Below are 13,128 nucleotides of genomic sequence, written 5' to 3' on the forward strand. Positions count from 1 at the left end.
TCCACTGAAGGGAAATCTGAACGCTTCAGCTCACCGAGACATTTTGGACAATTCTCTGCTTCCAGCTCTGTGGGACCAGTTTGGGGAAGGAAGGCCCTTTCCTGTCCCAGCATGACTGAGCCCCAGTGCACAGAGCAGCTCCATAAAGGCGTGGCCGGCTGAGTTTGGGGTGGAAGAACTTGAGCGGCCCACACAGAGCCCCGACCTCAACCCCATCCAACACATTTGGGATCAACTAGAACGCAGACTGTGAGTCGGGCCCTCTGGTCCAACATCAGAGTCTGAGCTCACAAAGGCTCAAAACTCGAGCACGACCAGTGATCTCTTCTCCAATCTGAGCATGAGAACTGTCTGCAGCGGCGTCTCTGCCTCCTAACACAGGGAAGGCCAGGGAGACGACACTGAGAGAGGAGGACATCAAGCAAGAAGTCGTGATCATGGGAGAGGTGAGTTCAACTGGCAAAGAGTCACTGTAATCAGAGCCGAACCTTGACAAGTGACAAAGACAAGATTTACTGTTTTCTACATGTAATCCTGCTATGGAATGAATTTAACAAGTAATGATAATGAAGTTGTCTTATGATTAAAGTACGATTAAACAATTGTATGTAACCAAACTTAGTTTGAGGAATCAAATGTTTAATAATTCAGTTAAATGATAATAAGACACTGATTCAAAATAATGATTAAGAGTTCTGATCAAATCCAATGTGGATCTAAGCTTGTAAAGTGTGAATGTTTATGAAGGAGAACTAAGGGGTGACTCAGTGTTAACGGACAGCACATGTTGGGTAATTAATCCAAGCAATACTCTGTATTCTGTTTGCTAACTGTTGGCTAACAGAATACAGGAAGTTAGGACATACGTACTGATGTGCTCAGTGATGCTTGGAGGAAAACAGTCACGCTGAACGTGCAGGATCACAAAACAATCATCAAATATGGTGAAATAATTTAACATGTTACTTATGATCTGATGATAAACTCGTTTGAAGGAGGGAGGAAAGATGTGTATAAAGACGTGTGTCCCTCACTGCTGAGACTTTGTTGAAGACCCTCCAAAACCCCAGAGGATCTTTTGACAGCCTAAAAAAACATTTTTTGGCATCACTCCTTCCATCACCTCCTAAAGTAAGTAGGTTTTAGTAGCTCCTCACCTTGCTGGGGGAGCAGCTCCACAGCAACGGGCTCATGCCTCTCCTTGTAGATGTCAAAAAGACCAATTCTGTGACACTGGATCAGGATCATCCACCAAGCCTCCAGATGGTTACTACACCTGGTGCTACTGCTACTATTTATTCTTATTTTTTTGTTTGTCCTTTATGCTTTTGATCTTCCAGACAGACGGACATCAAGATTTTCATCAGCTCACTTCAGCAGAAATCACACAATGAAGGTAACTTGGTGAATTAATGCATCTGTCTGTGTTAATGGGGTGAATGAGGGTTTGTTGATGATATGCAGATGACTGACAACTTTCTCTAGCTTTAGTTTCCAGCTTTTATTCTGAGGTTGAACCTTTCTTCTTATACCTGGGGTTACCATGTGTCTTGTTTCCACATTGTATCTGAATATGCGTAAAATGGATTAGATTTAGCAGCCAGGATAATCCACTTGGACATGGTCTTCTAGCAAACAGTAATGATTTTTGGCAGGGGAAAGGTTCTTCACCCCGGCAACTGTCTTTATTTTTTTTTTTTATAAAAAGACCACCTCACTGTGGACCTTCCCTTGCATGTAAAACAGTGTAAAGCAGCCTAAGCCAAGCTAACCAAGTAAGACATGACAAGATGTGACGTATCATCCCATCTGTCCCAGCTGGAATCGCTCCTGTTCCTTGTCCTGGCTCCAGTCCTGATTCACTGCTACTGCGACCTCCCAGCGGACTGCAGTGACATCTATAAAGACAAAAGCAACACCAGCGGAGTCTACACCATCTATCCTGTCGGGTCCACCTCTGGTGTCCAGGTACGCTTCATCCTCTCTGGGACGCAGGTGGAGATGTATATGAGACACATTTTGTCTCCAAAATGAGATCGCCACCATGTGAAAACAGTGAGATTCATTCCCTCAAATTGAATCATGGCACAGAATTAGAACAAGTTACAGCATGTCAGAGCAGCTCTTAGTAGTCCTCAGGGTGGAGTAGTGTCACTACATGTAATTCAAACAGAGGGTTAACAACATTTTGCAGTAGCTTACTGGTAGTTTGACTAAATTGATATTTGCAGACTGAGTCAAGAAGTTAAACTTATTTATAGTTGAAGAACCCAGATGGGATTGTTTGTATCCTTTAGGGCTAAATATTCAACTTGGTATCAACAGACGGTCAGTTGACTTTCAACATGTGAGCTTTGTATCAGTTACGGTCGATACTAACTTTGAAATTAAAGGGATAGTTCACCCATATTTGAAAAATGTGCTATAATTTCCCTCCTAGCTGTTATGCAGGACAGCAGTGGTGCTACCTTCCTCTCATTTACCCCTTTTACACCAAAGAGGTTCCAGGGCTGGTTCGGAGCCGGTGCCTGACTTAGCACCAGTTTTTTGTTTTTCCACCGCCCAAACACGGGCCAAACTGGTTCCAAACCGGTTCCAGGCAAGCTCCAACTTCGAGCAGGGGCTAAACGGGAGCCAGAGAAAGACCCGATGATGTGACCCACCACGTCATTGGTGGGCGGGGTTACAGACCCAAACAGGAACAGCAAACGCTATAAATGTATAGCTAAACATAGTCGTCATTCGTTCCGGCCTCGAATACAACGGGTAGCTGGCAATAATTGCGTTTTTTGCCTCTGCATTGCAATGTAGGCTTGTAAAGACACAAGTAGTATTTGCATCGCTACGTCTGTTTGTCGTCCATGTTTGTTATTGTGATTCCGCACGGAATCAGACGCTTGGACACCCTCGTCATCACGTTTTCCGCTGACGTAATGACGTGGCTCTGACTTGGCTCTGGCTGGCCGTTGGCCGGTGGAAAAGCAAACTGGTTCTTTGTTGGCACCAGTTAAGCACCGGCTCTAGCACCAGCACCGAACTAGCACCAGGTTCTTTTTGGTGGAAAAGGGGCAATTGTTACTGAGTGCTCCACAAGCTAACTGTTAGCCTCCTGCCATTCAGGGGGACTTCCCCCCAGCTAACGTTTTAAAAATATATTTTCTCATCAAATGTTTATTTTGTTAAGTCTATTTCTTCATTAATTAATTCAATTATGTGTGTGTGTGTGTGTGTGTGTGTGTAGGTGTACTGTGACATGACTTCAGAAGGAGGCCATTGGACGGTAAGCATCACTCCCCATAAACGTTCAAGAGCATTAACCAACTACCTGTTAATTACGAACTAAATATCAATAATAAATAATCACATCATAAATAACTGTAAATGAGTACCTAATTATTTGTAATGAAACTTAAAACTTTATAGCCGAGGTATCTTTCCACAAAACTGTTGCAAATACAAACACCATTTGCATGTTATTACATCATGAGACAGGTCTTGTCAAAGGCCTGTCTCATGATTAACAGGATTAACTTAGACAACTTACTTCATTTAGATTGAGAGTGCAGTTTATTCTCCTTGGTGGAGAAATGGCTCGGCCTCTCCTGCTAAATATGAGTTTGCATGTGGGGTTTTCCAAGGGTCCATTTGTATGTCTTTAAAATCAGGTTTTTATTATCTTTTTTCTCGCTTTTTTTCCATGCTTTGAATTACATTTACTAGAATGAAAATTGCTATATCAATAAACTTTGATGATGCCAAAAAAAAAAAAAAATCTTTCACCAATTATTTGTGAAAGGTAACAAATCTCTGTAACATCATTTCATAAAAATCATTACTAAGAAATTTTTGAGAAATTAGTTGATGATGAACAATTCATTTACAAAATGTTAATATACTTTTGTAAATGCTTACTTTACTATGTTAACATATCACAAACATGTTTTAAATCATCTACAAATGGTTTGTCAATTATGGAATAATAATTTAAAAATCATGAGCAAAGGTCTGACAATAATTAATTAGCCAAACATTAACCAATGATTTGTTCATGAATGTCATAATTAACTAATCATCTGTAGATTACTGAAAACATATTTGTGAGATGTTAAACTGAGCATTTAAAGTGGTGTGTTAATGTTTTATGTTGATTTGTTCATCATCAACTAATTTGTTTTAAATGACTTACTACTGGCCGTTTCTAATTATTCATAACATATCAAACATACACTACTCACAAAAAGTTAGGGATATTCGGCTTTCGAGTGAAATTTCAGGATGAAACTATAATGCATTCTAACCTTTACAGGTGAACTTAATGTAACCTTCTGTTAACTTTTGAATGCACATGTCCAACTGTTCAATGTTTCAGTACTTTCTGCACAAGTTGCTGTTCTCTAACAAGGAGCTTAATGGCAAAATTCACAACAGGTGTTTGATCCATGAATCGACCAATAAATTTCCTGGTTCAATTAGAATTGGTATTTAAACAGTCCTCCTCATCATGCTGTTCACATTTTGACATCATGAGACCAAGACGACACCTAACAATTGATCAGCAGCACCTCGCCATTGCGAGGCTTCAAACAGGATGTTCTCAGACGGAAGTGGCCACTGAGCTTAGAGTGTCACAGAGTGTCATCAGCAGGTTGCAACAGAGATACAGAGAGACTGGAAGAGTCACAGAAAGGCATAGAAGTGGACGTCCTTTGGCCACATCCCACACTGATGACCGCTTCATTGTGAACGGTGCCCTGCGGAACTGGATGATGAATGCCACTCAACTCCAGGCACGTTTAAGGGAGGTGAGAGGCACCCAAGTGTCACGTCAGACCATTCGAAACCGTTTACATCAGCATGGTCTGCGTGCTAGACGACCTGCAAGGGTACCTGACCACACCACCAGGCACAGGTGTCATCGTCTTGCATGGGCCAGGGAGCATTTATGCTGGACGAGGGACCAGTGGGCCTCAGTGCTGTTCTCTGATGAAAGCCGATTCATGTTGAGCAGAAATGATGGCCGCCAACGATGTTGGAGACGTCAAGGAGAGCACTATGCATCAGCCACTGTTGTCACCAGACGAGCCTTTGGTGGTGGTGGTGTTACTGTGTGGGCAGGTGTGTCTAGTCAGTACAGAACTGCCCTACACTTTGTGAATGGTACAGTGACAAGCCCATACTACCTGAATAACATCATTAATCCAGTCATTGTGCCCCTGCATGAACAACACAGGCCTAATTTCATCTTCATGGACGACAATGCTCCAGCTCATCGAGGTCGTATCATTAGGGAACGACTGCTGGAAACTGGGGTACCTCAAATGGAGTGGCCTGCACTTTGTCCAGACCTGCATCCCATAGAAAACTTATGGGATCAGCTGAGTCGCCGTGTAGAGGCTCGGAGCTCTGTACTCCAGAACCTCAATGACCTGAGGGCCACCCTTCAAGAAGAGTGGGATGCCATGCCTCAGCAGACAATAAGTGGACTTGTGAACAGCCTGAGACGTCGTTGTCAAGCTGTAATTGATGCTCAAGGGCACATGACAAGTTATTGAGACATTGACATTTTTTGTTGTGGTATATCCACCACTGTTTTTGGCTTTTGTTTCAAGAAATTGTTTGAGATGAGGAAATCACCATTTTATGATCAACTATATTGTTTGTTTTGTCTTGTTCTGTTTTGTTTTGTTGTTATTGTGAATGAACGTTGCACAACACCAACCTGCCAATGGGACTAGAGATGGAAATTAGCCACATGGCTACAATCTCACGTGTTTACATTTATATGTGCATTAACATGTACTGTCCCATTTCTTTCTTTTAAAATAAATAAATCTACATGCAAATAAATCTAAATATACACCAGTGTATGCTTCTACTTAAATGGCCTACTTTCATGATATAATATCACTGTAGCGTGAACTTTGTACATTTTCCGTAAATTTCACCCGAAAGCCAAATATCCCTAACTTTTTGTGAGTAGTGTATCATTAAGTTTTCATTTACTGATTTGTTCTTTAATATTTCACAGTTAATTCATCTTCATGGATATTTGTGATACGTTAGAATAGTACAGCCAATCACTTACAAAAAGTTCTAATGATTTGTTCATCATTAGCACTTCACTATAAATAACTTCCTTATAATATTCATGATCAGTGTCATTACTATTAATGTTACACTACAATTCAATTGATGGTCTTTCCATAGAAAACCAGTGTATCAGTCAATTCCTCAGTCAATGTATAATCAGTCAGGCTGCATTATATCGACTGGATCAGATCAGATCGCTATATCACCAATTCATGTATGTATTCAGTGTTAACATGACATGGTCTTTATCTGTGGATACCTGAGTCAGCAGATATTTTGGCTCCTCCCCCCTCAGGTGATCCAGAGGAGGATGGACGGCTCACAGAACTTCTACAGGCCCTGGTGTGACTACAAGACGGGCTTTGGTGTCGCTGCTGGAGAGTACTGGCTCGGTGAGAGACTGATATCTAGTTAACATCAGTGTGCACCTTCTCATTTTGCAGCCCAGTATCAAGGCATCAAGCGTGTGATGGACCCACTGGTCCACCATAGGAAAGGTTAAAAAATACAACTTTTTATAAAGGAGCAGTAATGTGACGTGGTATAGAGGGAGCGACAGAGAACCTAACCCTAACCTTAACACACCTTAAGCAAGTCTCAGCCAAGGTTACCTAACGAGCAAAGAAGCTATAATGTGTGATGCCTCGTCGGCGCAAAACGTGACACTGACACGCTTTCCTCTGGTTGAGCAGCCAGTCGATTGTGACACAATATTGGGCTGCATTTTGCCTTTTAACACCTGCAGTTACAACTGCACGGATTTTTGTGTGTGTTTGTGTGTGTATCTGTGTGTATATCTGTGTTTCTGTGTGTGTTTGCGTGTTCAGGTCTTGAGAACATCTTCCACCTGACACTGAGACAAAGGTATGAGCTGCTGGTTGATATGGAGGACTTCGATGGAAAGAAAGTGTCTGCCCGCTACTCCTCGTTCTCCATTGATCCAGAGAGCTACGGATACAAACTGCAAGTGTCTGGTTTCACTGATGGAGGAGCAGGTGAGCTAGCAGTGGCAGTATAAATAAAATTAATAATAGAAGCAGTAGCAGTATTGTAATTGTATGAACTGTTTCTGATTGTGTTTCTACAGGAGACTCTCTGGCTTATCACAATGGACAGAAGTTCTCCACTATGGACAAAGACCAGGATGCCTCAAGTAAGCACTGTGCTCGACTTCGCTTGGGGGCTTTCTGGTACAACGGTTGTCACTATGCAAACCCCAATGGGATTTATCGACGGGGGGCTGACAGCACCATCAGCTATGTCGGAGTTGAGTGGTACCATTGGAAGGGCCGTGACTACTCCCTGAAGTCCTTCAGCATGAAGATCCGTCCTGTGAAGTAGTTCTTCCAGGACGTCCACATGCAGCAGAATACTGATCAGAATGAATTAGACCTCAGATAAGTCACTCAAACAGTTTTCTCTGCTTTCTCTACTTCAGCTTTCTCTGAATGAGTCCTGACAGCTGCAGTAGTGAGCATTACTCTGAATGTGATGATCTGCTGTGTGGTGACAATAAAGGACAAGCTGAGCAGAAAGCTGCTCTGGTCTGGTGTGTTTACTTGTCTCCTGTGTATTTCTGCCTCCCTCATGGATTCTTATGTTACTGATATATATTATATACAATGCATTCAGAAAGTATTCAGACCCCCTTCAGTTTTATCACTTTTGTCATGTTGCAGCCTGATCATACAATCACTTAAATTCATTTTTCCTCTCATTAGTCTACATTCAGTACCCTATAATGACTAGAGAAAACAGAATTGAAGAAATTTTTGTAAATGTATTAAAAAAGAAAAAACTGAAATATCACATACATCACTATCTGTATCTGAATCTGTATCTGCTTAACCATCTACATTATCCGTAGCCGTATCCATACTTGGAGCGGGCGGGGCCTAAACCAGAAGTGGGTGTGGCTTAAACCGGAAGTTGGTGTAGTTTGACCAGGAATGGGTGGGGGTTAACCAGTGTGTTATTTTAAGCCTGAAATTGATACAGGTTGATCAGAAGTTGCTATATTTATTAGAAAACTATTTACAGAACAGCCTCAGAATTGAGCTTCAGATCAATGTTTTTGATCACAATAGTGGATTAACTATTTACAGAACAAGTTTTTTATAAACACAGAACATGAATTTTCTTAAGTGCATCAATGAATGCAACACATGCAGTAGGCAATTATGAAGTACTAGAGAGAGAGACATATATATATATATATATATATATATAGAGTCTGACGGCTGCAGGAAGGAAGGACCTGCGATAGCGTTCCTTCACACACTTTGGGTGAAGCAGTCTGTCGCTGAAGGAGCGACAGGATTCACAGCTTTCGAGTGAAGGAGAAAATACTGCGGCTGGCACGGGAGAACTCCCCGCTGACCTACGATGGGGCACGGATCCACATATACCCCGATTATCCAGCGGAGACCATGAAGCAGCGCCAGCCATTCGAGGATGTAAAGAAAAAATTCAACAACGCTGGGATGCGCACCGGATTTTTCCACCCTGCACGGCTCCGAGTCACTAAAGGCACCGACATCGACATGATCTTCAACACCCCAGAAGACGCCGATCTCCTCCTGCTCGATTACCGTGCTGCCAAGGAGGGGTGATGTCTTTGCTCTAGACTGTCTGATTCACGCCGGCTGCTGTATCATGCTGTGGCACAGACCTGCAGCTGTAGGGTAATGTTACAATACTGGACTGTTGTAAAACATAGTTGTTCCTTTCCAGTGTTCCCTACTCTCAGCAGACCATTTTGCAAAGTGCCTGGCTCCTTAATACTGAGTAACACTAAGTGCCAGATGTGTTTGGTTTTGGTCATTTAGTGCAAACAATTTGCATATGCATGTTTTGACATTTACATATGTGCCTTAAATTTTTGTTACAGAAATGTTTTGTTGTTTACTATCTGATATCGGAGGGGATTGCCGCTTTTATGTTAGCTACCGTTAACTAGCGGTTATACTGGTTAGTTGTTGACTAGTATAGGACACCTGTAGACAGCATGTTAGAACATTTTCTCCCTCTTTGTTTGGGAAAGTGGGAGTTTGGGATGGGTAAATGTAAGTTCACTTTATCTGTTTTTCTGAGTATCCCTGAGTTTTTTTTTAGTTGGGGCAATTTTCCATGTTACTGTACATATAATATAATTTTCACTTTTCCATGACTCCTAGAGGTAAAGATGAGGGTATCAATTTGGTCAGCTGGAATGTTCGTGGCTTAGGTCATTCAATTAAGCATTCTAAGGTTTTTGCACACCTCAACTCTCTCGCTGCCGATGTGTCGTTCCTGCAAGAGTCTCATATTAGACCATCTGAACAGAAGCGTTTATGTTGCAGCTGGGCAGACCAAATATTTCAATCCACGTTCTCAAGTAAAGCTCGAGGCGTTGCAATTATCATTCGTAAAAACATACCTTTTAAACACATATCAACACTATGTGATCCGAACGGTGGATACATCATTGTAACAGGACATCTCTATTCTATTCATGTAACGCTGCTGAACATTTATGGGCCTAATATTGATGATGCAGCTTTTTTCAGAAAAACCTTTGAGAAGTTACCTGACGTCTCAAACACAAATTTAATAGTTGCTGGGGACCACAATGTAATACTTGATCTCCATCTTGATAGGTCAGCTAGCAAAATATGTAACCCCTCTAACGCTTCCACGGTCCTGAATAATATTATCATTTCCACTAACTTGGTCGATATATGGCGGCTCCAACACCCGACAGAGAGAGAATATTCTTTTTTTTTCCAACAAACACAAAAAAAAACCTAGGCAGTGCTCCTCCTGGCATCTCTGCCCATCTTTGTTAACTGATGAAAATTTTTGTAAGCACATGTCATTAAAAATCACATAATACTTTGAGAATAATGACACCTCAGATGTTTTGGACTCCATCTTCTGGGAATCATTCAAAGCCGTTATGAGAGGACATATTATTGCATATGAGGCAGCCTCGAATAAGTCAAATAAGACAAGGCTGGATGAAATTGACTCCGAGATCTCACAATTAGAATCATCATATAGAAACACAGGTAACTCTCAAACTCTGAATGACATTGTTAAGCTTAAATATGAATATAACACGATCTTATCACGCCAGGTTTGTGACCAGCTTCTGTGACTTAGGAGGAAATATTTCGAGCTCGGGGACAAACCTCACACACTTCTAGCTCGCCAGCTTAGAGGACAACAGGCCAGTAGGGCTATCCACAAAATAAAATCTCGCTCTGGAGTAACTTTAACAGACCCTAAGCTGATAAACTCCCGCTTTAAAGAATATTATGAGGAGCTATATAAATCTAAAGCTAAAGGTGATGTGGATAACTGGTTAAAAAACCTAAACATACCAAGACCAGATGACACCTCATGCGAGGCTCTTAACGCAAAACTATCTATGGAAGAAATATTAGATTCTATCAGATCAATGCAAAATGGGAAAAGCCCAGGATCTGATGGTTTTAACATTGAATTTTATAAGAAATTTGCAAACCAGATAACTCCAATTTTGCACAGAATGTTTTCCCACTCTGGATGGAATCTGAAAGACTGCCTCCAACTTTGTACGAAGCCAACATATCGCTCTTGCTGAAGCAGGACAGAGATGAAACAGAGCCTTCGTCATACCGCCCAATCTCCGTGCTTAACATAGATTTTAAAATACTCACCAAAATACTTGCAAATAGGTTGAATAAATGTATAGAATCCATCATTCACAATGATCAGATGGGTTTTATCCCAAATCGATTCTCCTTCTTTAATGTTAGATGGGTTATGGATATTATGTATAATCCTTTCGACAAACTTTCTAAGCAAGCTATCCTGTGTCTAGATGCGGAGAAAGCTTTTGATCAGGTGGAGTGTTGAGGGTTTTTGGAAATCTGTTGAGGGTTTTGGAAAAGTTTGGTCTCGGCCCATCCTTTATTTCCTGGGTACGCATGTTATATGTTCAACCTACAGCAGCCGTTCTCACTAACCTGGACAGGTCACCCTCCTTCCCTTTACAGAGGGGGACACGGCAGGGGTGCCCCCTCTCGCCACTACTCTTTGCATTGGCTATTGAACCTCTGGCAATAAGTGTGAGGGAGCATGCCCATATTAAACCTATAACACTAGGTGGAGTTGATCATAAGATTTCTTTATACGCGGACGATGTGGCCCTTTTTGTATCCGACCCTGAACAGTCAATACCACATTTACTCCAGCTTATCAATTCATTTGGAGAGGTTTCCGGTTATACTATCAACTGGCAGAAAAGCGAGCTCATACCATTAGCTAATGACCTGGACCCACTATTCCTGTCGTCAACACAATTCAGAATAGCCTCCGACTATGTGAAATACCTGGGCATTGAAATATAAAAAAAAACTAGCGCCCTTTTCAAATTAAATTTCATGGAAAAATTGAACAAACTCAAAGAAAACAGAAAAATGGAGAACACTGCCTTTGTCCTTAATCGGTCGGGTAAACGCTATCAAAATGGTCTCGCTGCCAAGATTTTTGTATTTATTTCAGGACATCCCTGTTTTTATTCCCAAGTCTTTTTTTAAGCTTCTCGACTCCATTATCTTGCCCTTTGTCTGGGGGTACAAAACACATAGGATTTCTAAAAGCCACCTTCAAAAATCAAGGGAATGTGGGGGTCTAGGTCTGCCGTGTTTTTTGGATTACTACTGGGCTGCCAATGTCAGAGTTATGGTGTACTGGCAGTATGGCTTTGAGAGTATGGACGGGCTCATCCTACCTCCTTGGTTAGCCATTGAAAAAAGCCTAACTCGCAAGACTTCTCTCCCTGCTCTCCTCTTCTCTTCCCCAAGGCCCTCTGCAGTCTATAGGAAGGATCATTTTGTTCTGTCAAATACTCAAAGGATTTGGAATCAAATTAGAAAAGGCTGTGGGCTTCCAGACACCTCTGTAAACACTCCAATCTGGCAGAACCATGCCTTTTTACCATCTCTTACAGACATAGCCTTCAGAGAGTGGAGCAGGATGGGCATTGTTAGTCTAAAAGATCTTTATTTTGATGGACACTTTGGCTGCTTTAACCAACTACAGTCCAAATTTTCTCTTCCAAAATCTCATTTTTTCCAGATATTTACAAGTGAGACACTATGTCCGACAGGCTACTAAGTCATATGAATTACCACCTGAAAATATTGCATTGTTCAAATCTATCCTGGGCCCTCCTGATGCAAAACACCTGATCTCAGCATTAGTTGGTTACTTTTCAAGTACTCTGGATTCATCAACTATTAAAATAAAACAAGCCTGGGAGGGTGAGCTTGGTATTGAGATTGAGGATGAATCATGGGAGGAGGTGCTAGCTAATATTAAATCTTGCTCAATTAATGCAAGAATCCAATTGATCCAGTACAAAATAGTTCATAGATTACATTACTCTAAAGTCAGATTAAATAAAATCCTTCCTAATCTCTCTCCACTGTGTAATAAATGTAATGTAGCAGATGGTACTCTTGCACATCACTTCTGGTCCTGCCCGAAATTACACAACTTTTGGTCCCTCATTTTTCAATGGTTTTCTTCTGCCTTTAATATCACTGTAACACCTGACCCTGAAACCGCTCTGCTGGGACACTCCAACACTTTGAAAAACCTGGACTGTAACACACGCACTGCTTTGATTCATGGTATGATGATTGCTAAGAGATGTATCCTGAAACTGTGGAAGTCTAATTCAGCTCCCAAGTTTGAGACTTGGCTGAGGGAACTCATCAGCATTCTTTTTTTTTTTTTTTTTTCAATTTAGTAAGTACATGTAAATACAAACAAAGTCCCAAATCCCCCCCCCCCCCCCCCCCCCCCCCCAAACAAAATTAGAATATATATATATATATGTACATACATACATACATACATACACATACACGCATACATGTACATACACACATACATACACATATACATACACACATACATACCTACATACATACAAAAATAAATAAATAAATAAGGTCAGTGCATCAAATCCAATAAGACAAAGTAGAGAGACACTGCATCAGAATA

The 13,128-nt window shown here is 41.3% G+C and overlaps 1 protein-coding gene and 1 long non-coding RNA gene across 2 annotated transcripts in view; one reads left to right on the plus strand and one right to left on the minus strand.

Annotated features, from left to right (window-relative positions):
• Positions 1-7,463, plus strand: part of LOC115377629 (microfibril-associated glycoprotein 4-like) — a 22,846-nt gene extending 15,383 nt beyond the window's left edge. Inside the window, exons 2-5 of the mRNA XM_030077510.1 lie at positions 3,242-3,280; positions 6,386-6,482; positions 6,918-7,085; positions 7,178-7,463. Coding sequence (XP_029933370.1) covers positions 3,254-3,280; positions 6,386-6,482; positions 6,918-7,085; positions 7,178-7,431 — 546 coding nt within the window. The 5' untranslated portion in view covers positions 3,242-3,253 and the 3' untranslated portion in view covers positions 7,432-7,463. The remainder of the gene's footprint in view (positions 1-3,241; positions 3,281-6,385; positions 6,483-6,917; positions 7,086-7,177) is intronic.
• The window catches only part of LOC115377630 (uncharacterized), a 21,478-nt gene continuing 12,422 nt past the window's right edge, over positions 4,073-13,128 (minus strand). The window contains exon 3 of the long non-coding RNA XR_003930061.1: positions 4,073-4,083. This is a non-coding gene — a long non-coding RNA (uncharacterized LOC115377630). The remainder of the gene's footprint in view (positions 4,084-13,128) is intronic.

This window comes from Myripristis murdjan, chromosome 19, assembly GCF_902150065.1.
Source record: "Myripristis murdjan chromosome 19, fMyrMur1.1, whole genome shotgun sequence".
NCBI lineage: Eukaryota > Metazoa > Chordata > Actinopteri > Holocentriformes > Holocentridae > Myripristis > Myripristis murdjan.